Source organism: Plecotus auritus (assembly GCF_963455305.1).
Source record: "Plecotus auritus genome assembly, chromosome: 11".
Taxonomy (NCBI): domain Eukaryota; kingdom Metazoa; phylum Chordata; class Mammalia; order Chiroptera; family Vespertilionidae; genus Plecotus; species Plecotus auritus.
Window position 1 is genome coordinate 26,779,488 of NC_137777.1, and position 24,453 is coordinate 26,803,940.

Sequence of the window (24,453 nt, forward strand, 5' to 3'; positions counted from 1 at the left end):
GGACCCACGTGACGGGGTGGGGCTCGCGAGGCCCAGGGTAGCGCAGCCACGCCCCCTCCCGCGCGGCGCGCGGACCACGCCGACCGGAGCGGCGGCGGCGGCGGGAGCCCGGGAAGTGGAGGCGGGCGGAGGGCGGCAGCGGCGGCGCGCGGAGACGCAGCAGCGGCAGCAGCAGCATGTCGGCCGGCGGAGCGCCAGGCGTGCCGCCCCCGAACCCCGCCGTGTCCTTCCCGGCGCCGCGGATCACCCTGCCCGCTGGCCCCGACATCCTGCGGACCTACTCGGGCGCCTTCGTCTGCCTGGAGATTGTAAGTGGGGCAGCCTCCGCGCTGGTCGCGCCTGGGGAGCGGGGACTGACCGTGGCATCCCTGGCCCCCGTGCTGCCTCCTCTGCGCGCGCCCCAGCTCCCTTCCCCTGACCTTTCCTGCGCGCCCTTCGGAGTCCCTTACGATCCCAGCGCCGCCTGAAGCTGGGCGGCGGCGCTGTCGCCCGGGCCCGCTCGCCTGGCACCTGTTAACGCGGGCACCTGCGCGCCGGTGGCGATAGAAATGGCCCAGAGAGGGCGAGCAGGTAGCCCGGTGGGACCGAGGTTTAGGGACTTTGAGAGGAAAAGGGTGTTTGCGTTTGAGGGGTGGGCCGTCAGAGACCCCGTACGGCTTGGCCAGCGGCCGCGCTTGGCTAGAGCCAGAGCAGGCGCTCTCGGCCTTGCCTGTTGCTAACCTGCCATTTTGTTGGGTGGTGCAAAGGTGTAGCGATGGCTGGTGACCAGGAGTAGGCTGCCACGCTGTGGAAGGGGCGGGAGGCTGGAGGTAACAGGAAAAAGAGGAGGAAGGCTGAAAACCTGGGCACATCCCCTGCTTGCCATTCTGCGTGCCCTATGCAATGGCGAGAGGAGCGGGGCTCAGGAGGCAGGGCGGGGAGGAAAGTGAAGTGTGGAAGGTGCCCTGGGCAGTTTCCAATCAGGTGGGCGTGAGCACGTGAGCGGAAGGTACCAACGGAGCTGTCAAGTTCCTGTCTGCCTGCCTTTGCCCTTTGCGCTTTCTTTCTTCCTGTTTCACCTGTACAAACCCAAGCCTCCCTGGCACACTTTGCCGGGCCTAAGTGAAGGGGAGGTCACCTGGCTCGGAGTGCAGCCTTCCTGGGCTGGAGACTGGAACATTTGTAAAGGAATGTTATGGAGTTTGGAGCTTTTGAAGCTTGTCGTGGACCAGAGGAAATTTTGCGAACATAAATTGGGTAACCCAGAGTTGCATCATGCCCTGAGAACTACAAATAGAGTGAAATGTCAGCGCCTCTCTTGCGGGCTAGTTTTGTTTGCTCAGTTTGGGCTTTTCCTAGCTCTCCCCTCTCCCTCTCCTTTTGAGTTTGCATAACCTGGATTTGGGTCGCTTCGGTTTCCCTTTTGTGCTGCTGGGGCTGGAACATCTTGTGAGCATTGGTTTTCTGCCCTATTATGTGAAGGTGGCTAAGTTTAGCTCAGATTTGAATCAGAAAAAGGAGATGAGTGAGTTATATGACATCGTCATCGGATCGTGACTGCGAGGCTAGGGGAGGCTGGTTTGCGTCTGAGCCCAGTTCAGAAGCATCGAAATGCTTTGGAGGAGGCACAGGCATCCATGTGAGAAGCGTGGGCAGTGGATGGAGCTGTGCAGCCGGCACCGCTGTGCGGAGGGAGACCCGTTGAGAACAGTGAAGATCTGGGGAGGAAGGTTGCGCAGGTTCTGGGCTACTTTTAATTCCATGTTCCCCAAACTCCAGTTGACAGCGTACCTCTTTTAGAACTTTGCGCCCTATCCACATGCCGCATGTACTGTACTAGAATTTACAGAATGTTCACTTAAATAGATTCACACTCTAAACTTAAGTGCCTACCTTAGCCTCATCCTAAGCAATAATATATGTGAATTCTCAAATTTGTTATGCTGGTTATGTTTTTTTTCTAATATTTATTCAAATATATAGTTATGTATTTACACATATATGTATATATGTAAAGTATGTAAAGAAACATGCATATAAGGAACTATATATGTGTATATATGCAAAGAAGGCTCATCCATGTGCCATCAAATCAAATTCCAGCTCAAGGATCACCTGTGGACATGTGACACTTTCAGAAGCACTGCCTAATTCTGAGAGGAGGGAGAAAAGAGTGGGGAAAGTGCATCTATTTTCTCTCCCTTACCCTCATCTCTCTTTATCTAGCCCAGTGGTTAGTTCTCAACTCTTGTTGCACTTAATTACTTGGGCAGCTTCTAAAATACTGTTGCCAGCCCAGATTAATTAAATCAGAATCTCCGGGGGAGCACCTGCAGTCCGCTAGATTTTTTTGAAAGCTCCCAGAGGTTCTGATGTAAGGTCCTAGCTGGAACCACTGAAGGGGGCCTTTAGGAGGGTTCTATGGGCAAGTCAGCTCCCTCTTGCAGATGAGCGTTCTCTCTGCTAGAATTTCTACCACTCACCATCCTAGGAGGGACCCCAGACTCAGAAGTATTCAGTTCATTCCTCTAATCTCTTCATTTCCACTGGCTTCTTCCCCAAAAACACACCTAGGACCCTTACCTAGCTAGAACAGAATCCCTTCCAAAAGCCATTTCAGTTTACTTTCACTATGGCCAAACATCTTCATTGTTTTAAATCTTAGGTCTCCATTACCTCTTTTGCTTGAATTATCAACCTCTCTCCTCCCCATCCTACGCCCCTCAAAAGTAAAAGGACCATAATAGTCCAATGAAACTAGTGACCTTAGAGAAACAAGAGACTGCACTGGAGCCAAACTTTGGCTCCTGGATGCTCATCCACCCGCACCATTTGGAGATGCTAGCTTACATGCTTTCAGAGAGCAGGGACAGAGGCCGTCTGGGTACTCCTCTGTCTCAAATGCCCACCCTGAGCAGATGCACAGATAGGAGCTAAATAAACAACCTTTGAAGCACCCTTGGGCCCTGCTTTCTTCATTTCCCTCTCGGTTCTCTGATTCCTTTCAGGGGCTCCACCTGAGGAGGCTCCTCGTCACAAATTCCTCACCCTGTTAGTTAAATGTGAGATTTGCCAGGAGCAGCTCTAAACTCAAGGAAGGTAATCTCCTTTCTGGGGACTGATTGTTTTAGCCTCTTTCGGTGTTTCTGGATGTCTCCACATCTCTTCTTAATTTTAACCTTCTTTTCGAATTCATTTGTCTATGGTAATTTCTCTATGTCCTGTTGCTGTCTGAAACTTCACACGTGAAAACAGCATCACTAAGCTAATGAAACCACAATCTTGGAGTTCAGTCCTCACACTAACCAGTAACTTTGTTCAAAGAATTCAATCCCAATCTCCCTTGCTGCACTCTATTCACAATCTCTCAGGTGGAAGACATCTGTTGGGAGATATTTCAGAAGATACAAAGAGTGCCCACCTGCCCTGGCCTGTGTGGCTCAGTTGGCTGGGTGCCATCCCACGCACTGAAAGGTTGTCAATTCGATTTCTGGTCAGGGCACATGCCCAGATTGCTGGTTTGATCCCTGGTAGGGGGGCATGTAGGAGGCAGCTGATAGATGTTTCCCTCTTGCATTCATGTTTCTCTTTCCCTCCCATCCCCTCTCTCTAAAAATCAATAAAATAAAATAAAAATAGTGCCTGCATAACACCACCAAGTAAAGCAACTTATAGTGCTAACTTCATGGGCAGAGAATACTGCAACCTCACATGCATGGGGTGGTCAGCCCCTCGTTTTTGTACTCAGCTACATTGACCAATGCATGCTTGCCATAAAGTGTTTTATACTAAGTTGGTTTAGCAAAGTGAAGCCTTTTAGTTTAGAACGAAAAACACCTTCAAAAGTTATCACTTTTAAATCTCTCCGCGTTTCCTGAGTTAGGTGTTTCTCATCAGGCGTTTATTGGTTAACTGCTGTGTGCAATGCACTTTTCCGGGAGCACAGGTGTTTATACTGCCTTCCTCACCTCAAAGAGCTTACAACCTGGCTAAGAGGATATGTACAGAAATATCTACCATTCAGGGAAGAAAGGTGTGAGCATGGGAAGTGAAGTACAGTGAAATATTTTCCTGGCTGGTCTCTTTATAAGAAAATGACACTAGAGCATCTGTAATATTAGGCTGAACGAGATATTTCAGGTCTCTGTACTCAAATAGCTTACCTTGTATAATGTACAAGAAAGATCAGACATAACAGTTTTAAACAGGAAAAGAACAAAAGTCCTTATTGAACTCAGTGTTTTACAGTTTCCGTGTTTAGAGAACCAGCTACATTCCCTGAGATATTCATTAACGTTTCTCTTTATGGGAAATACTTTAGGACTCTTATTCACATGCTTCTAACTGTAGTGTTTTTGGATGCCACAATAGTTTGTATTTATTCAACAAATAATTGAGGATCTGGTATGCATCAGGCCTTATTTCATGCTCTGGGGATAGGATGATTAACATAGCTCCTGCCCAGAAAAGAAATTCCTGTACAGTGAAGTATAAAGTCAAGGAAGAAATACAGTGCTGTGTTTGAAGTGATAAAAGTGGGTTATGAAAAGCACACTTGGTAAACAGGGTAGAGAACATCTGGCCACTGCAGAGGCAGCTTTCATGGAATGGTGTCATTTGAGTTTAGCCTTAAATGAAGTGTAGACCTTCGATAGAAAAAGCAGGAAAGAGAATTCCAGGGAGAAAGAGGGCATGAGCAAACTCCAGAGGTAAGAAAAGCCATGGTATGAAGGTTCTGGCAATAGGGGTAGACCTGATCAAGCCTGTGTTTTAGACATCTTTGTGTGGTGAAGTTTGGTTAGAGGACAGATTGAAGGCTGTGAGGTCAGGAAAGGGGCTGATTGCAGTGATTTGGATGAAGGATGAAGAGACCCTGAAGTAGGACAATGGAAAGAAGCAGAGAAGAGAGAGGTTTGAGGTTTAGGAGGTCTAGCAAGTATGTGAAGTTTGACATGTCTTGAAGTGATATTACACCAAACTGTAAACTGTCACTCAGAGGAATTATTGGGGGTGGGGGAGAAGCAAATGTTAATGAAAGGATGATGGGAGGGAGGAGCTGTGGAGCAGACATGTGTAGTCATGCAGATAAATCCATGGAAGGGATTTCAGGTTCTCTTCAACCTAAAGCTTTGACTTTAGATGGACTAACACATGAGTGTTTAGATCCATACACTTTTCTTTTCTTGCCTAGAAAATAGATTTTTAGCAAAGGGAAATTGTATGTTTGCAGGAGTGAAGAGGGGCTAGCCCTAGGTACAGTCCCTCTCTAAAAGGGATTTCATTCTATAGGTAAGACTTTTCCTTTGCCTCTGAGTTACACATCTTCATCCCTGTGAAAAGAGGCTTTAAAACTTCATACGGAAATAAACCAGTGGCCCTGCCAGGGATTACTTTCAGCAGTCATTGGCCCTGACTGGCACCCCGGTAAGAAATGTGAGGAACTGAAGTATGGAAAACTTTAAACCAAGTTACCGAAAACCTTGACCTTGAGCTCCCGAGTAAAAGGTCAAGGAGAGGAGATTTGTTCTGTGGAGCTCTATAGAAATGTTGTACCCGGTAGTAGGCGCCATGGACATGGCTTATCTGCTTACTGATATGGATGAATAGAAAAGACTGGAATGATAAAGGACCAGGCTGGCGTACCAATACCGAGCACCTGCAGGACTTAACAGACACGCCTTGATTGTTCTGTAGGGCAGAGTGCACAGTGTGTGGAAATATTCTAGGGAAATTGGCTGGAGCGGAGAAGGGCAGCCCTCTTCAGTCCTGTCCGATTCTTTAAATGTCTTGATTCTTCTCCAGGAATTTGGAGTTTGACCTGGTTTCCTGTGTCCTATTTTATATGAAAAGGGCCATGTCCTTTCATAGGCACCATATATGACATTCTTAACTTTTGTATAATAGTTTTCAGAAAGGAGAGAAATAAAAAGGCAGGAAAGAGGTATGCTTTGCACAGTTCTTGCTGACATCAGGGCCCTGGCATGAACATTTTAAACCTTGGGGATAACTAGTTACCAACAAACACCAAAAGAGGATTTTAAAAATCAAGGGAATTTTTAAATAAGAATAAAAAGGAGCCAGAGCATATTTCTCCCATATAGTATGTGCTTTCCATTACAAGGTGAGCCTCAGCTATTTGAGAAACCAAAATGAAAGTTTGGGTCACATGGGGAGGATGAAAGTATAATCCTTTATAGCATCCTCAAACATATTTCTAAAGCTTTCAAATGTAAATCTGAAAAGCAACACCTCTTTTGCATTAGGCTATTTTATTCGTAGGCCTCTTCTATATATGTGATTTCTCGTTGCTTCCCAAGACTTATATTGTTTTTCTTTCCCTGATTAAAAAAACCCTGCTCACTTGTACCTCTAATTCAGAACTGTACCAGGGCTAGTCAGGACCAGTTTGGATGAAAGTCAGCATGGTGGGAGAACAGATGGGGATTAATGGAGGAGAGCAGGAGGAGGTGGGGGTGGGGGGGGTGGTAAGGCACAAGTTCCAATGGCAATTGCAACAGAATAGGTAAACTGAACAAATTTGGGGCCTGAAGAAGATTGAAAAGGAGGTGTCATGAGCTCAACTAGCAAAAGGTGCCAACTTCTCCATAATTTTCCACTCTAGTCGTCTGAGATCTTATACCAGGTGATAGGCGTTGCCAATGATAACTTGAAAATTGAGAAGTACATGTTTCTGCTTCAGTAGATTTATGCCTATTTTCGAATACCCACCGTGTGTCAGGTGGTGAGCTAGGCTTCAGACCGCAATGTGTTCCTAGCATCCCCACCTGCACTTCTGGAGCATTTACTTCTGGAACCACTCGTTACACACGCTGGTTGGTTTCCATTCATTTCAAGTTGAGTGCAATGGAGCATCTTCTGTAGAAAGCACTGCCCTAGGTTCCGAGATGCTTAAGGCGAGGCCACCCACTCTGGCTGCACAATCCAGTGAGTGAAACACGTGTGCCCAGGATTTCAAACCAGTGGTTGTAAGCTTGGAGGATATACACATCAGTAACCATGGCAGCACCAAGGGATGGCACCGAGCCACGGAAATTTTTCTGGAAGACATTGTATCTTTCTAGAATACATGGAATTTAGTTATCCAGCAACATGTTGATGGCAGCATGACCAGTGTAATGGACTCTGTGTTCAGGGGATAAGATATAGGCCAGAGTGCAAAAAAACAACAAAGGGTGGTAGGAAAAGGAGCATTGCAAGGACCAGGTGAACTTGGAGAGAGAGGTAGGCCGCTGTGTTCTCTAGTTCTGTCACCACTTGACTGCAGTCACATTGTGAATGAATTTACTTTCATGGGCCACCTTGTAAATACATCTGTCAGTTATTGTATCTTATCTGTTGACTAAAATACACTGAGTGGCCAGATGATTATGATCTCTGAATGCATAATAATTTGGCCACTCATTGTATATCCTATATAATAAAAGGCTAATATGCAAATTGTCCCCTTGACCAGGAGTTCAACCAGCAGGCAGGCCAGCCAACCGCCCATCTCCCCTCCCCCTGGCCAGGCTGGCTGGACCCCACCCATGCACAAATTCATGCACCGGGCCTCTAATACACACACACACACACTCACACTGAGTGGCCAGATTATTATGCATTCAGAGATCAATAATCTGGCCACTCGGTATATATCCTATATAATAAAAGGCTAATATGCAAATTGTCCCCTCGACCAGGAATTCAACCAGCAGGCAGGCCAGCCAACCGCCCATCTCCCCTCCCCCGGCCAGGCTGGCTGGACCCCACCCATGCACAAATTCATGCACCGGGCCTCTAATACACACACACACACACACACACACACACACACACACACACACACAAACACACAGAGTGGCCAGATTATTATGCATTCAGAGATCATAATAATCTGGCCACTCAGTGTATGTTCCCAGTTTGTAAAAAAAAAAAACAAACAAACAAAAAAAAAAACTTTTGGATTACAATTTGTGTATAAATGGAATTTATTGTAGGTCCTCTGTTTACCAGGGGATCGATTGTTGAACATATTAACCAGTTCCTTAACCATGTTGTTTCATTATAGGTACCCAGTAAATAAGCACCCATTAAAATAGGAGGGGTTATTGAGTCTATAAGGTCTTCTGAACTTTTGGAGGGCACCACAGATCCCTTTGTGATTCTGATAGAAGTTGTGGATTGTGTCCTCAGAAAAATTACTCTGCACTTATCTACCCATTTTGATATCATTTCAGGGAATCAACCTTCTCCCCTCCTCCCCCAACCAAGCCAATCTATGGCAAAAGGATAGAAGCCCTGCTCTAGAATGAATGCTAAGCTTTGGGAGAGGCAGAATAGCATAATATTGAGTCCATAAGCTCTGGAAGCCAATTGCCAGGTTCAAATCCAGGTCTAACATTTATTAACTGTGTAAGTTAGGGCAAGTTATTAATGGCTCCCTACCTCAATTAACTTATCTATAAAATGGGAATGGGAATTATCTGTCAGTGTTTGTGAGAATTAGATTGGTACAAATAAAACACAGCATTGCTTGGAACATAAGAGCTCCATAAATGCTAGCTAATATTTTTGTTATCCTCATTAGCTTCACCCTCTTACTCAAACTAACTCTATAAGCCAGTCTGGGAGATAATATTTTTTTCCCTCTAGGCTTGCTGGTTTGTTGATTTTTCACTGCTATAAAGTGATGAACTACCCAATATGTAAGTAGTAGGAGAATTGGAAAGAGAGGGTTATATGTTATATACAGAACATTCTAAATAATGAAGTATTTTTCCTTCAGGGCAGTTGAACAGTCCTTTATACCTTCGCATTCACTTACCTTGCCCTGTTCTCATTCCAAACATTGACTGAAAATAGGTCAGAGTCAGAATTGGCCTGTTTACTTGATGAATAATAAGAGTATACTAAGATGAAGGTGTCAAATTGGTCTGAAAATTATTAGCTAAGATGTCGGAGGGCATGTTTAAAAGCAGGCTATTAGAGCCCTAGCCGGTTTTGCTGAGTGGTTGAGTGTTGGCCTGCAGACTGAAGGGTCATGGGTTCGAATCCAGTCAAGGGCATATACCTTGATTGCAGCTCGAGGATTCCTGACCCTGTGTGGGAGGCATCCAATGGATGTGTCTATCTAGCACTGATGTTTCTCTCTCTGTCTTTTCTCCTCCCTTCCATTCTCTCTGAAACATTAATGGAAAAAAATGTCCTCGGATGAGGATTAACAATGAATGAATGAATGAATGAATGAATGAATGCAGGCTATTAGGAAATAAGTTACCTTTGAAAGGAAAGGGGGTATTTGCAAAGAGAATCCTTTGGGGACATAAGAATGCCATCCAAATAGGAGACAAATTGAGAAGTCTGTAGTCCTTCCAGCCAGAATTACAAGAGTCGCTGTTTGCTCAATTTCTTAGTTTCCCCGGGGCTCATGTGTTTTATCAGCCCAGAGTTTCTAGGGGAAACACATTTTAACTTCAACTCTGAGGGCTCAGGTCAGTGTGATGTGGGGATGAGTGCTTGCACAGTTTTCCTGTGGGAAGGCGGCAGCCAAGTCTCACCCTTCTGGCCTGCAGGCACCAAACTAAAGTGAGAAGTATATGCTAAGCCACAAAGGAGAGCATTCTTTTTGGTATGTGTAGCAATTTAATAACTGCACTCAGAATGTAATTGAGCACTGAAGGTGTGTCCAGGTGCACTTACAGTGGAGCTGGGAAGCTTAGGGAAACAGCCACAGAGAAGGCTGACAGCTACTTCTAGGAAATGTTTGCCTTTGCATGACCTGCGAGTCCGGGTGTCTTTTAGTTAGAGCTTGAGGCACAGGGTCATGAGCCCCAACTTAGTTCTTGAGAGAAATTTCAGAATGTGATACATTTGGTGTGAGAGGATGGATGATCACTTGCTGTGGTGATCTTTCACAATGTAAGTCAAATCATTATGCCAGACACTTTAACCTGTATTGAGTGCTGCATTCAGTTATACCTCAGTAAACCTGGAAAAAACAAGTTTTGAAAAATGTGATACACTTGGGAATTTTATACATAGTCAGACAATTTTGGACACCAAAGAGCAATGAAAGGCAGTGACAGACAAGAAGTCAGCACGTGGTTCTGTATCCAAGATGAGAACAGCATAGGTGACTGGCCTCCCACCCTTTGCAGTGGGTGTTCCCTGCAGTTGCCACAACTCTTATCAGCTGGTCTCCCTCTGATTGGAACCATTTTTGTGCTCTGCTGTTCATCTCTGAAAACAAGGCTCCTCCCGAGTGACATCTACTGAACAGGATACTGACGGTGACCGTGTGTTTGGTAAATACTCTGAGCTTGGCAATGCCCAGAATTAGGTGAGGAGAATATGTCGTTCATTAGTAATGTCATTGAAAGAATTTGTTTATTTTTTTAAAATACATTTTTATTGATTTCAGGGAGAGGGAGAGACCAAAACATCAATGATGAGAGAGAATCACGGATTGGCTGCCTCCTGCACGCTCCCCACTGGGGATTGAGCCCACAGCCCAGGCATGTGCCCTTGATTGGAATTGAACCTGGGACCCTTCAGTTCACAGGCCCACGCTCTACCCACTGAGCCAAACCGAATAGGGCTTGAAAGAATTTTTTAAGGGGGAACCAGGTTGGGAAGCTCGGGAGCAAAGGTAGCTTTTGGCAAAAGGACACCAGGAGGAAGGGAAGAAAGAATTGTGTCAAGGCCCTAGTGACGCCCGTGTGATAGTGTTACAGCGAGGCAGGGATCTCCAGAGCAGGCTTAATTATGTTCTCTGGCCCCTCCTCCCCCTTCCAAAGCTACCGTGGTGAGCAGGACTTAAATCTGAACTTCCCAGGATCTCTGACCGAGGGATGCAGTCTATGCTTATTTATATGCCTTCCTCCCTACCTGCCCATCAGCACACACACCACAGATGGGTAGCTAAATCTGTTCTTTTCACATAAGCACTTCACTTCCTTTCCAAGCCTTTGAGGTGTGGGAAGGGCTATAATTTTGAGTATGACAAGAACAATTCATGTACCTTGTGTCACATTAGCATCCCATCAAAGCCCTGCTCTGCCTGGAAAGCCTGCTTCTAATCCTGCCTCCCCGCCTGCCACCCAGAGTCCTCCCAGCATATTCCTCTCCAGCCTCCGGAGCACGCTGTGTGGAGCTCTTTTTATAGCTCGCTCCACAATCTGCTTCTGAATCAGATTTACTGGTGTCTGTTTCTCCCTTGTTTGGAGCTGCTGTAGATAGAACCTTGCCCTTTTTTTTCTTTTTCTTCTTTTTTTTTTTTTCTGGAATATCCTTCTGTAGTGCCTGGTAGTAGATTTGAGGCTGCCCTGTTTGAGGTCCTGTCCAGTTTTACGAAATATTATGTTTAGTTCCAAGGGATCAGATACCCTCTTCTTCAGAAGTGTCAATTTATCACAGTTCCTATATCATATAATTATGCCCATCTGTTTGAGTCTGCCTGTGCCTAATAAACAATGGCCCATTGTTCTTGATTACCCTTGGTACTTGTACCTTCTCAATAAATGAATTAATAGATAGTTAATAATGATGCATTCCTTAAATAGTATTTAAAGTAACATGAGTTATTTGTAGTGGAAGAGGAAGAGAAGGCTACCAGGAAGAAAAGGTTGAGAAAAAAAACCAAACAAGAAATTTGAAGATCTTATCACCATTAAATATTTATTAAACAGTATGAAGAGTAGAAAATATTTTACCGGGATCACTGTATCTTTCATAGCTTACTAATAAAGTTGTGGTTAAATTTTTTAATATGCATTAATATTCATGACTTAGATTTACTTCATAAAACTGTCTGGGCTGGTTGTTCGTGCTTGATTTGATAGTAGGACTTAAGATATATCACCACAATTAGAAATTTATTAGGCTGGTGCTTTATCATTGTTCAAGTGATGTTATTATGCTTTTCAAAATGTTTTTCAAAGTAGTAATGAATTATATAACTGGGCCTTTTTTTTTTTTTAGAAACTTAAAGCTTGTGTTTTTAACTTTCAATGGCTTGTGCAATTGGGATATACTTAAGAAGTGAGACATAGATGATTGTTGGTTTTTAATATCTAGAACTCCCACTGTTCTTCTATGGGCACTAGGCATTTATTTGTTCACTGAGCAAATATGTGAAGAGCCTTGTGCCTGCCAGGTACTCATGCTTCTGTGATGTCATCTGTGGGTGTGGGAGGCGACAGGTGGGGTTGAGGTTGATTCCCAGTGGCCTGTCCGTGTTCAGGGCAGGTATATAGCCTAGATTTTTGTGTTTACAAATCTAGCATGAGGCCTGACAGTTAGGAAAGGATTATCCCGCAGACTAATAAATGGCTTCAGATGTGGAGACACATGGCTGCCAAGCAGGTCTGATAATGTGACTGGACTGGAAGCCAGGACATTCAGTTACAGTGTTTCTCATCAATGTAACACGTTCACAGTAACCAGCGTGCCCAGAGGACAGAGGTTCCTGAGCATGGGTGGGACTCTGGAACGAATGCCTTTTTGGATCATGAGCTATCCCAGATGAGCTGTGAATGGGAGTTTCTCAAGTACACGAGGGGGAGGGAGTGGCATTCTTGGCCAGCGTAGGTCAGGCCACTCAGACATGAAAGAGCGTTATCTTTGGACTGTGGATTTTGTTTTTTCTATGGTGTAAAATGTGAGAGGCTTAGTGACAAGAGACAAGGATGTAAAAGACAGGTTAGATCCTTAAGGGGCCTGGCATGCCCTGCCAAGGATGCCTGGCCGTAATGGTTTTCGTGATAGTGTGGAGGAGACTGCCGCTGTTAGATTCAGGAAACGTACCGCCTTCACCCCCTAACCATTTCTCCCCTGTGTTCTCTCTCTCACTCCTAGTTGCCCAAGTCAGAAAGCTGAGTATCTTCCGTGTCTGATCTTTTGCTGTCATGCCCACATCTGATCCACTAAGCATCCTGTCTACTTTTTAAAATTTTGTCTCATCTATTCACGTCTCTCTGCAATCAGTGCCCCGAGTCTGGTTTATACTCTGTTGTTATAACAGTCTCTTGTGCGGTCTCCAGCTCCATCCCTTCCTCTCCAGTCTGTGTCACACTCTAGACCAGTGGTTCTCAACCTTTTTAATGCTGCGACCCTTTAATACAGCTCCTCATGTTGTGGTGACCCCCAACCATAAAATTATTTTCGCTGCTACTTCATAACTAATTTTGCTACTGTTGTGAATCGTAATGTAAATATCTGTGTTTTCCGATGATCTTAGGCGACCCTGCTAGCGGTTCTCAACCTGTGGGTCGCGGCCCACAGGTTGAGAACCGCTGCTGTAGAGCCTAGCAGAGAAACTTCTAAAGGCAAATCTGGTCATGCTAGTTCCTGTTCAAGATGACCTGTGGCCTCCCATTGCCCGTGGGTGAGGTTCACGCCTTCACCTGACCTTCAGGACCTTCAGCTGGGTCTCCAGCTCCCCGGGCTCGCTCTCAGCTCCCACCAGGTCCTCTCAAGACTCACCTCCTGCCCTGGATTAGCCTTCTCTTCGCCCTCCTTCTTCCCCCAGCCCTGTTCTTTGGATTGTTGCTTCCATCGAGTATTTTCTGACTTTTCAAATCTGGATTTAGAGCCCTCCTTATATGTACCTGCAACGCTCAGATTTTGCCCCGTTCTGACGTGTATGAAGCAGCATTTTAATCACTTGCTTAATTGGCTTTTTGCTATAAGAGACTGTGAATTCTGTGATGGTGAAGACCAAGTGTAGCTTGTTTACCATTTATTCCTAGAACCTGGCACAGCACCTGATGGGCAATAGGCATGTATTAAATTAGGTCTGTGACTATCTAAAGCAGCTGTCGCCAACCTTTCGGACCTCACGGACCATCAGTGGTCCGCGGACCACTGGTTGGCGACCACTGATCTAAAGTACCTATTTCCATGCCCAGCACATAGGAGAGTATCAATAGGTGATGATGTATTTTATTGGTTACCATTATGTACGACAGCTGAAACTTTTACTCTCTACATAGGCAATAATTTCACATGAACAACAATTTCCTGATAAGAGCTGAAACATGGCCATTAAAAGTGACGAGCTAGAAAGTTATGGCTGATCTTTACTGATAAAACTCTGAGACGTGGCGAGAGCAGAGCCACTGTCCAGTGGTTTGAAGAGTAACACCAAGAAGAGGTGGAGACCAAACAAAGATGAATTTATAAAAATGGTTACTGAAAAGGAAAATACTTAGGAGGGCAGTAGTTAGAAAGGCAGCAGGTCAAAGGAAATCTGTTTAGCTGGTGAAATCTGTTTAGGGGCCTGTTCGCGGGCTGAGGACGAGAGTCCATGCAGGCAGGTGCAGAAACAGGTGTGCAGTCGGATCGGGCTTGCGAGTAAAAGCGCTGGGCTGGCACCTGAGGGAAGAAGGCATCTCACATCATGATAAAGAAAAGAGGATGGGGCGGGGATGTGGAGTGTGTGTGGGGGCCTGGGGAGAAACAAGAGTCATGGTAAGAATGATGAACGTGCATTCTATTCTGTTGCCCAAACTTACTGCCATTTTCCTTTTTCCCCTTAGCTGTTCGGGGGACTTGTCTGGATTTTGGTTGCTTCCTCCAATGTTCCTCTACCTCTGCTCCAAGGATGGGTCATGTTCGTATCCGTGACGGCTTTTACCCTTTCCCTCCTCTTCCTGGGGGTGTTCCTCTCTGGCATGGTGACTCAGATCGATGCCAACTGGAATTTCCTGGTAAGGGATTTTTAAGTCTTTTTCAGGGAAATGTGGGAAACATAACTCTCTCATTCTGTCCCAAAATGCCTGATCTCTGTTCTAGCTGTTGCCGCTAGTGGGAGAGAAAAGGTCAGGCAGCAGCGTCTGCTTTGCCCAGCTTGAGAGATCCCTGTGCTGATAGAGCGGAGCAATCTTTCTGTTGCTCCATTATGAGTTAGATGACCTTTGCTCACAGTTCACACAACAAATAAATTGGATTGTAGTTATTGAACAGATGCCTTTGACAGGTTCTGTGACATATAGCTTGAAATTTTCCACTGATTTCTGTTTCAGATATTAAATACATATATTCTTTTCAGAAAACAAGCAGCTATATATCCTACTCTCTGAATATTTAGGGGGAAAAAGGGGGGTGATGTTTTGTATTTACAGGCATAGCTGAGAGATGTTGCAGGTTCAGGTCCAGACCACTGCCATAAAATGAATATCGCAACAAAGCCATTCACACAAACTTTGGAGTTTCCCAGTGCATATAAAAGTTATATTCGCACTACTTAGTGTGCAATAGCATTATGGCTAATAAAAGAATGTATGTGCCCTTAATTGAAAAAGTACTTTATTGATTAAAAATGTGAGGGTTTTTAATTGGCCTACTTTTAATATTCTTGTGTCTCATGGAAAAGGGAGGCCAGAGGATAGGGAGAGAGTGAGATTCAGCCAGAGCAGAGCATACAACATTTATTAAGTCTGCCATCTTGCATGGATGCAGTTTATGGCACCCCAAAACGAATACAATGGTACTAGTAATATCCAAAATCACTGATCTTGCCCTGGTGGATGTGGCTCAGCTGGTTGGGCATCGTCCAGTGCACAGAAAGGTTGCTGGTTCAGTTCTCAGTCAGGACACATATCTCTGTTGCAGGCTAGATTGCTGGTAGGGGGCGTGCAGGAGGCAGCCAATCAATGTTTCTCTCTCTGCATAATGAAAGAGTTTGAAATATTGTGAGAATTACCAAACTGTGACAGAGAGACATGAAGTGAACAAATGCAGTGCCAAATAGTGCAAAAATACTCAACTCAGGGTTGCCACAATCTTCAGTTTGTAAAAAGCACGGTACCTGAGAAGCGCGATAAAACAAGAGCACAACAAAATGAAATATTGTCTGCATTTTCGATTCCTGTGTTAAAGATCAAGAATTGGTAAGTTTTAAGAAATGAATTTGCAACCAGCACAATTCTTAACATTACGACACCATTAAATTGGATCAACGTATTTCCCTTTTTTCTTGTAACACAGGGGGGCCTCTTTCATGCTTGTGGTTATTCATTCTCTCATATCTCAGAATGGCCCAGTGGAGCATGAATTTCAATCCGTGGTGGACATGCTCTCAGAAAGTTCATGACGAACCCCCCTTTGGTTTCCATCCCACAAGGGTGTTTAGAAACGTAAGTCAGGCCTTTTTAGTCTGGTGTTGTATGTGTGTCCCTTTCAAGTATAGCAACGTTTTACTCAGCAGCTTTAGGACAGCTGTTAGAGGAAAATTATTTGTTCTTGTCTTACTTGTGGAGCATGAGGAGGGCTGTCATCCCAAGTGTTATCAACAGCGAAGTCTAGTGAATGTGGCTGCCTGCCTTAAACCAAATGGCAGGAGTTAGGGTAAAGCTAAGGGGCAAGTGTGGCAGCAGTGACAGTTCGAGGTTAGATCTGGTTCACTTGATAAGTGTGTAGCCTTAGGCAAAATAGTGAACCTCTATAAATTTCATTTTCTTCCTCTGTAAAATGGTAATAATCGTACCTACCTCACCAGATGCTATGCAGGAATCACGGAATTAATGTACTATATTATAAAGTGGTCAGCTTTGTGTCTGGTTCATAGGAAGAGATCAGTAATCATCATTCCTCAGACATGCTGAGGCTTGCACCAGAAATCTCTGAGATTCCTTGAGTTTCTTGGGTTGCTGGTGCAGTGTGCTCTGACCTTTTTGCTTTAATTTCTCATTAATGAGAAAATATTTCTAGTAATTGGTCAAGTGATGAAGATCAAAGGTCCCTATTTAAGTTACAGGTAGATGCTTAATCTCCTCTTTCTAAATGCCTGGCTTTCCCATAATATGTATGAATGAATCCGTAGTCCCTAATATTGGTAAGCACCACCAGGCTATTGTAGTATCAGGCTCAAGGATGGTATTAGACCAGTGTGTACCAGAATAGTCCTATTGCTGCTTTGGTACTAGTTAATACAGTCATTGCCACAACCTACTGCCTTTTCCCAATGGTTGTGACCTTCATCACCCTAGCCCAGTGGTCGGCAAACTCATTAGTCAACAGAGCCAAATATCAACAGTACAACAATTGAAATTTCTTTTGAGAGCCAAATTTTTTAAACTTTTTTTAACGCCACTTCTTCAAAATAGACTCGCCCAGGCTGTGGTATTTTGTGGAAGAGCCACCCTCAAAGGGCCAAAGAGCCGCATGTGGCTCGCAAACCACAGTTTGCCGACCACTGCCCTAGCCCGTCCTCTGGGACCTTCCTGGACCTGCTACCAGCCCAGCAACTAATGTGTTAATTATTGGATAAGTACTGAGTCTCCAGGATCCTGCAGGGCCCAGCATTCTTTCTAAATGGTCAAAGCACATTCCTCATCAATGTTTAAATATTTTTCCAGTAACACTCCTGATTTTATTAGACATATGTCTATACCATCCTTTTCCTTTTTGTTCATATTGCTTTATCATTGATATTGAATACAATCATTCATACCCTTTTTAATTTATTAGGTTTCCTAAGAAATTAGACCTACCAGTCTGTTCTATAAGTCACCTACAAAGGTTATCCTGTGATTTGTTTTTAGCTGATTAGTCCATACTTATATGCTTGCCCTGTTTAGAAATGGCTCCTTTTTTTTTTTCCTCCTCTTTTGAGATTTTCAACATACTCTGCCTTTTTGACTACCTTGTACTCTCTCAGCCAGGAAAATTTTTGAGCCATGCATATTATAGTGTTGTCACCAGACGGTAACAATTTTAAATTGCTACATTCTAGAATTGTTAGACATTAATTGCTGAAAAAATAATTGTTTCCCCCTGTGATAATGGTTTAATGTTGCCTATATACCAGTCATGAAAGAAGAGTGCATTTTGATAAAGAATTTTCTAGAAGTATTTGTTTAGCATATCAACTAAAATACTGATAGCCTCTAGCTTTTATTGATCTTGAGATTAAATTAGTATGCTTGGTAGATGTCTCTAGAACTTTTTCTCAAGATTTCTAGTGTTGGTAGAAATGGTGAAATAAAAATATAATATGTAATAAATAAATAAAAAGTGGACTCTGGAAACAGACCTATTTGGGCTTGAGTTCTCCCTCCCAAGGTTCATCTTTGTGTGGCTTTGAGACAGTCACTTAACTAAAAAAAAAAAAAAAAAAAAAAAATTTCTTATGAGTAAACTGAAGATAATAAATAGAGGTTGTAAGGATGAATGATAATGAATGTAAAATATCTGGTGTTGGGAACTCAACAGAAATACAAAGCAATGTGTTGATCTATTAATTCAGGTAAGATGATGTGAATTTTAGTACAATAGTGCTTTACATTAGTGCCAGCAATAGCTTAATAACAGTTGAGTTTTATATGAAAATTTCTTGTAATTTTTGTAGAAGTATATGATTTTGTTTTTTTTAGAATGTTTGGAGATATCTTATTGAATTCTGTGATTTCACAGGTCTTCTGTATCTTTTAATGTATAGTGTGACAATCTAATAAAAATAATAATTGCTAAAAAATATAAAATGCTTAATTATAAAATGTGTATATAACTATAATATATTGCAGCAATAGATCTTATATAGTTATTATATAATAGCTATAACTTAAATGCCATTTTACTTACATTTTAAGGACAGCATATGTTATTCCTTTTTATGTTACGTTAATTAAAATTGATCTCTATGGCACCTTAATATAAACAAAAATTATAGACTTTATTATTAAACTCAGTAGGCCAGAAGGTTTGCCACTGCACCAGTTACATTGGGGCAGTTGATTTTCATTTGGATTCTAATAGCTTGACATTGCTAACGCAACCAAAAGAAATGGCTAATGTAGTTCAAGATTGATTCAGTGTTCTAATCTTCCTGAACCTAAGCTTCATCATTGAAACAAGGAACAGAAAAAATATAGATTATTATTTTAATTGTAGACATCTCTCCTTTCCCTCCTCTTTCAGGATTTTGCTTACCATTTTACAGTGTTCGTCTTCTACTTTGGAGCCTTTTTACTGGAAGCAGCAGCCACCTCCCTGCACGATCTGCATTGCAATACAACCATGGCCGTGCAGCCGCTCTTGAGTAATAACCAGTATAACATAAACGTAGCAGCTACAGTAAGTGTTTGATGACTACACCTTACCCGCACTTCCCTTCCACTGTCAAGGTCTCCAAGTAGCTCTTCAGGCAACAGTTTTTTTTTTTTTTTTTTAAATATCTCTTAGCATTAAACATATAATAGCCATTTATCTGTACAATACTATGAGCAAAGTACCTCGGTGTTGTGGATGATGAAACTGAAGTACAAAGAGTTTGACATTCATGTAAGATTAGAGCAGTCAGTGGCAGTGGTTGGCTTTACACAACAAAGTCTACTTTGTGGAAAGAATTACTGTGCCTTTTACTTCTTGTAACTTCAGACCTGGTAAGGGAGATTTGTTCTTCAGTGTTCAATACCTATTTGTAATTCATTTGAATTCACTGAGAGCCTACCACGAGGCAGGTGATTTGCTGGCAGGTGATGGGACAGGGATGCATTAGGCACAGTTCCTGCCAGTGAGGAAAGTTCAGGTGAGTGGGGAGGTAAATATGCTAGACATCACGTAGATGGTATAGAGGTGAAATGCCATCCATGGGGACATTTTTTGAATTGTTTTATCCTTCTAAATTCATATACTTAAATGAGTTTATCATTTTGTATTGACATTGGTCATTTTAAGGTGACAGGCATCTAAATTATTCCCTGAAATCTCTTGATAATATGACTATATAGCAAGTGGTTGATTATAAACAGTTCAGATTCCCCATGTAGCCATTTAAAATATGTCTGGAGCTATGCTGTCCAATAAAACTTTCTAAAATGATCTATATATGCACTATCTAATATGGTTGCTACTTATTAATAATTAAAAATAATAATAAAAAGTGCAAAGAGGTTGTGCTTGATGACAAATACACAATTTACATTTAAATAGCCACGTGCAGCTAGGAGCTATTGGACAGCACAGGTCTAGAGTCTGGGTTTCAAAGGGTAGAGGACTGATGATTCCAAGACCTACTGCCCCAAGTTTCTGTTAGGATTGCCAGAGTTTGTTCATGGTGTACAATGAACTAGACTGAAGGTGGCTGTGAAAGGCTTATAGGTCAGTGATGATTATCCTTTCTTTTATAAGAAATGTAACTGTTTTACTTAATGAAATCTTACTTAAAACCCAATAAGTGTGGAAGGTAAAAGCATACATGCCCTAGCTCAGTGGTCGGCAAACTCATTAGTCAACAGAGCCAAATATCAACAGTACAATGATTGAAATTTCTTTTGAGAGCCAAATTTTTTAAACTTAAACTTCTTCTAATGCCACTTCTTCAAAATAGACTCACCCAGGCCGTGGTATTTTGTGGAAGAGCCACACTCAAGGGGCCAAAGAACCGCATGTGGCTCGCGAGCCGCCGTTTGCCGACCACTGCCCTAGCTGAAGTGTGGAAAGAGGGTCTTGTATGATGCCCATCTTTCCTTCTCATAGAGCCACCTCTATCCACCTCATCATCTCTGAGATACTTTCATAGAACCCATGTGATCCAAAGATCACAGTTAGGAAACCACTATTTTTAACAATTTCACAAAGTTCAGGGACTCAGAATTGACATCTATTAGTCATCTATTCCCAGTAGATTTTCCTTTACTACTTCCATCCCCTCCTTTTCAATGGTGCAGGCTAATTCTCATTATATCCTTGGATCTGTGAAGTCACCACATATTTTTTTTTTTTGTAGTTGCTCTAAGATCCTACTTTCATAAGAATAATAGGCACTCAAGTACTTGATGATTGGCGGTGGATATCACTAACTTTTCACTAATATTCCTTTGCCCTAAGAGCTCAGTTTTCAATGTTCTTCATAGTGTGAATCTGTTCTGTGACTTTGTCCCTGTTATCCTTCCCTTTGTCTTCCTACGTGAAGCTGCCTTAGCAAACCTCTAAGTGCTTGAAGTGCCACATTAAGTCCCAGTGTATTCTGAGTTTTAATACTTAAATGTATGATCTACTCATTTATGACATTATATTTAAAGAGAGAAAAATTCCAGTTCCCTAATAATAGAAATCAAAAGTGGTCATTCTCATTCAGCAATGTCTGGATTAGAGATATAACCGGCTCCATCCCCAGGTCCTGACAGTTGCACTTTCCTTGCCTGTGAGATCACTATATGAATAGACACCTCATAATGAATTTTTGAATACCATATTGGGGGTATCACAAATATTTGATTCTAGTATGTGAGCAAAAATGCTCAGCCTAAGGCTGTCTACAAATGAAAAAATTATTAGAGGCTAGAACAGCCTTGGGCAAACTACGGCCCGGGGGCTGGATCCGGCTGTTCTATCCGGTTCTCTTGCTCTCCCCTCCGCTCCTTTACTTTGAATTTATATTAGTTCACACACACACTCCATCCATGCTTTTGTTCCGCCCTCCGGTCCAGTTTAAGAACCCATTGTGGCCCTCGAATCAAAAAGTTTGCCCACCCCTGGGCTAGAATCTTTAAAAGAAGGGTTAATGGTGTAAGGAGATAAAACAGTTGTACAAATCAACAAAAAGAGAGATGAATATGGCCCTAGTTGGTATTTCTCAGTGGTTAGAGCATCGGCCAATGGACTGAAGGGTCAGGGGTTCAATTCCTGGTCAAGGGCACATATCTGGGTTGTAGGCTCAATCCCCAGCCCTGGTTGGGATGCATGCAGGAGGCAACCAATCAATGTTTCTCTCTCCCTCCTCTCCCACCCCTCTACTCTCTCTTGGAAGGATCAATGGAAAAAATATCCTCAGGTGAGGATTAAAATAAGAGAGAGATGAATAGGAATGGCTTTCACAAGTGTGGAAGTATCTTTAGGTTGGTCAGTCTTCAGATGATTGTAAGAATGAGTGTTTTCTTCAAGTCAATGTTCTAACTTTAATGAGAATTTTTGTTTCTCTTCTCTCAGATTTTTGCCTTTGTGACGACAGCTTGTTATGGTTGCAGTCTGGGTCTGGCCTTACGAAGATGGCGACCATGACACTCCTCAGAAGCGCACTGTGTGTTAGTGTCATTTGTTACTTCATTCCTCTGATCAGTTTGGATGCCATTTTGTTCAGATATGATAACAGTCCAAAAGCTGTGTGTTTAGTAAGTGGAGAGATTCTAAGTATGGTTTTGGTTTATTTCAAAGATAGAATTTTAATTTCATTATGATATTAAACAGAGAAATGGCCTTTAATTTTACATAAGTCTATTTCTGTATTTTTTATGGATATAAAAAGTTTGTCTTTAAAGATACTGTTTATGAAAAAAAGGGTATCTCTTTTGTTTAGTTGCTAAGTCATGTGAACCTTAATTTCGATAGGTAACTAGAAATCCCTAAAAAAAACCCCACATTTCAAATAGGCTTCCCACTGAACTCTATCTTTCAGTGTAAAACAGATTGGCATCCTTTTTCTATCATGGCCCAAAGCATTTGAACAAAAATTATGGCATTTGAGAATTTCTTTTTAGATCTTAGCCCAAATGGTAAATATTTTAGGCTTTTTGTGGCCCATTATAGTCTCTGTCACAACTACTACTCTCTGTTGTTGCTACATGAAAGCAGCCATAGATAATATGTAAATGAATGAGTGTTCCCATAAAACTTTATTTACAAAAGCAGGCAGCAGGCTGGAGTAGGCCTGTGGACTACCCGCTATAGTTCGCTGACCTCTGGTGTAAAACCTTATTTACGTGTCCTGTATGTTATTGAACTGATCCCAAAAGTATAAAGCTAATTAGAGAAACCACATACTATTTAGTCTCCTTATGCAGTAATCACACTGCCTTAGTGTTAATGGTCAAATACTTACCCTTGAAGGGGGCAAATGGTTTCTCCAGCTAATTCAAGTAGCTTCCTGAGTATAGGAAAAAGTAATTTATGAAGTGAACAGTAGTTGCTTAATCAAACTTAGGGTCTCCTAACACCTGAGCAAAACTCTCCAGACAGACCATTAACCACTACTGGGACTGGTTTCCAGCTACCTGTGTCTTACTTTGGATTTATTTATGCTTCGAAGTACAGCTGTTTTCCCTGTGCATGAATATACGAATATTTGTGTGTGGGCATGTGAGGCTTTACCAAATAGAGCTCTCCAAAGAGTTAACTTTTTATATGTTTTACATTACTTTCTGAGTTAAATCTGAGTAGATTATAACTTAAAGTTGTAGATTCTGACATGTTTTGAAAATAGCCCTGAGATCTGTGTTGTTTCTGCATTGGTAACAGATACACAAAATCCATTTTAAAACAGCCGCCGTCACAAAACCTGTGTCTGGTGGAAATGCACAGGAAAGTGGTGTAGCCCACCTGCAGAGCCCCTGCTTGTGGAAAGGTGCCAATGGCTTGAGTGGGAGAAGTCAGGCCCCCCCCCCCAACCCCCACCTATTCAAACAAGGTACTCATCTCTTGCCCAGAGAGGGCTACCTCTGGGAAAAGAGGACTTTGTGATTGTTCTGCACTTTCAACCCTTTGCTTTTTGTGGCTGAATCACCCCGTACGAGTGCCATGGATAAATTGGGCTATTAGATTTCATGGAGCATAGAACAATCCTGAATGAGTAGCATGATCAATGATCAAACAGTCTGTCCTAATCCCCTAGAAGGAGGAATCTTATTAGAGTCCTTTTGTGATGGTTTTTCTAATGATAAAAGACATGATAAAAGACATGTTTCAATATGTGGCAAAAGGATATCAGTTGTAGGACTTTATACTCATGCTGTATCTGTTCTATAATATCTGACTTCCTTGGTTTTTCTAGCGCCATACCACACACTGACACCTGTATTATGAATTGTATATTACTAAGTCATAAATGTGCCATAAGAATATATAGTCCATTCTGGTCTGAATTGTTTAATTAGTCTACTAGGTTTAGTCGTGAGATTTTATCTTCCAGAGTATAACAGGTCCGTGCTTGGTGGCATTAACTTAAATGATTTCACGAAACTGCTTGATGGCACTTTGTAAATGGATTGCTTCTCGATCATGAAGAACCAAGCCTAAAACTCATCTAACTGTGAAAACGTAGATTTGCAGATTAATTGTGTTCTAGATTTGTGACTTGTGTGGCAAAGCACTTGAACAAAAATTATGGCATTTGAGAATTTCTTTCTAGAGCTTAGCTCTAAAAATGAGAAAGTGCTGGTTGGTTTTAAAATCTGGTAACTCCATGATGAAAATAAATTTATTTTATAAGTGTTATGCTAATAAAGTATTCATTTGATAATCTCTTTTGGTCTTCTATTTTTTTATTCAATTCACTTTGAAATTCAGTTAATCTTTTTTCTTTAATAAAGGTCAAAGAGGTATGTCTTTGGAAGTAATATAAAGGAAGTTTCTATTTGTACTCTATTTTATTTTAAAAGCATTTATATAATGCTTAATGTATGCCTGGCAGTGTTCTAAGCAATCTTTTCCTAATATTAGCTCATTTAATCCCCATCATGGCAACTCTATGGGGTCTGT

General features: G+C 42.4%; 1 protein-coding gene across 1 annotated transcript; it reads left to right on the forward strand.

Annotated features, from left to right (window-relative positions):
• The first annotated feature begins 76 nt into the window (after positions 1-76).
• MAL2 (mal, T cell differentiation protein 2) lies at positions 77-24,218 on the forward strand. The gene is made up of 5 exons (XM_080646129.1): positions 77-308; positions 14,517-14,687; positions 18,898-19,053; positions 21,910-22,004; positions 23,215-24,218. Exons 1-4 carry the CDS (start codon positions 177-179, stop codon positions 21,979-21,981), a joined length of 531 nt encoding a protein of 176 aa, XP_080502255.1. The 5' UTR covers positions 77-176; the 3' UTR covers positions 21,982-22,004; positions 23,215-24,218.
• Positions 24,219-24,453: the final 235 nt, after the last annotated feature.

Bases quoted from the DNA above. Each gene is read 5' to 3' on its own strand.
- MAL2 (XM_080646129.1), top strand. From the start codon at position 177: ATGTCGGCCGGCGGAGCGCCAGGCGTGCCGCCCCCGAACCCCGCCGTG. The intron at 309-14,516 runs GTAAGTGGGGCA...TTTTCCCCTTAG, and splicing joins CCTTCGTCTGCCTGGAGATT to CTGTTCGGGGGACTTGTCTG. The intron at 14,688-18,897 runs GTAAGGGATTTT...CTCCTCTTTCAG, and splicing joins ATGCCAACTGGAATTTCCTG to GATTTTGCTTACCATTTTAC.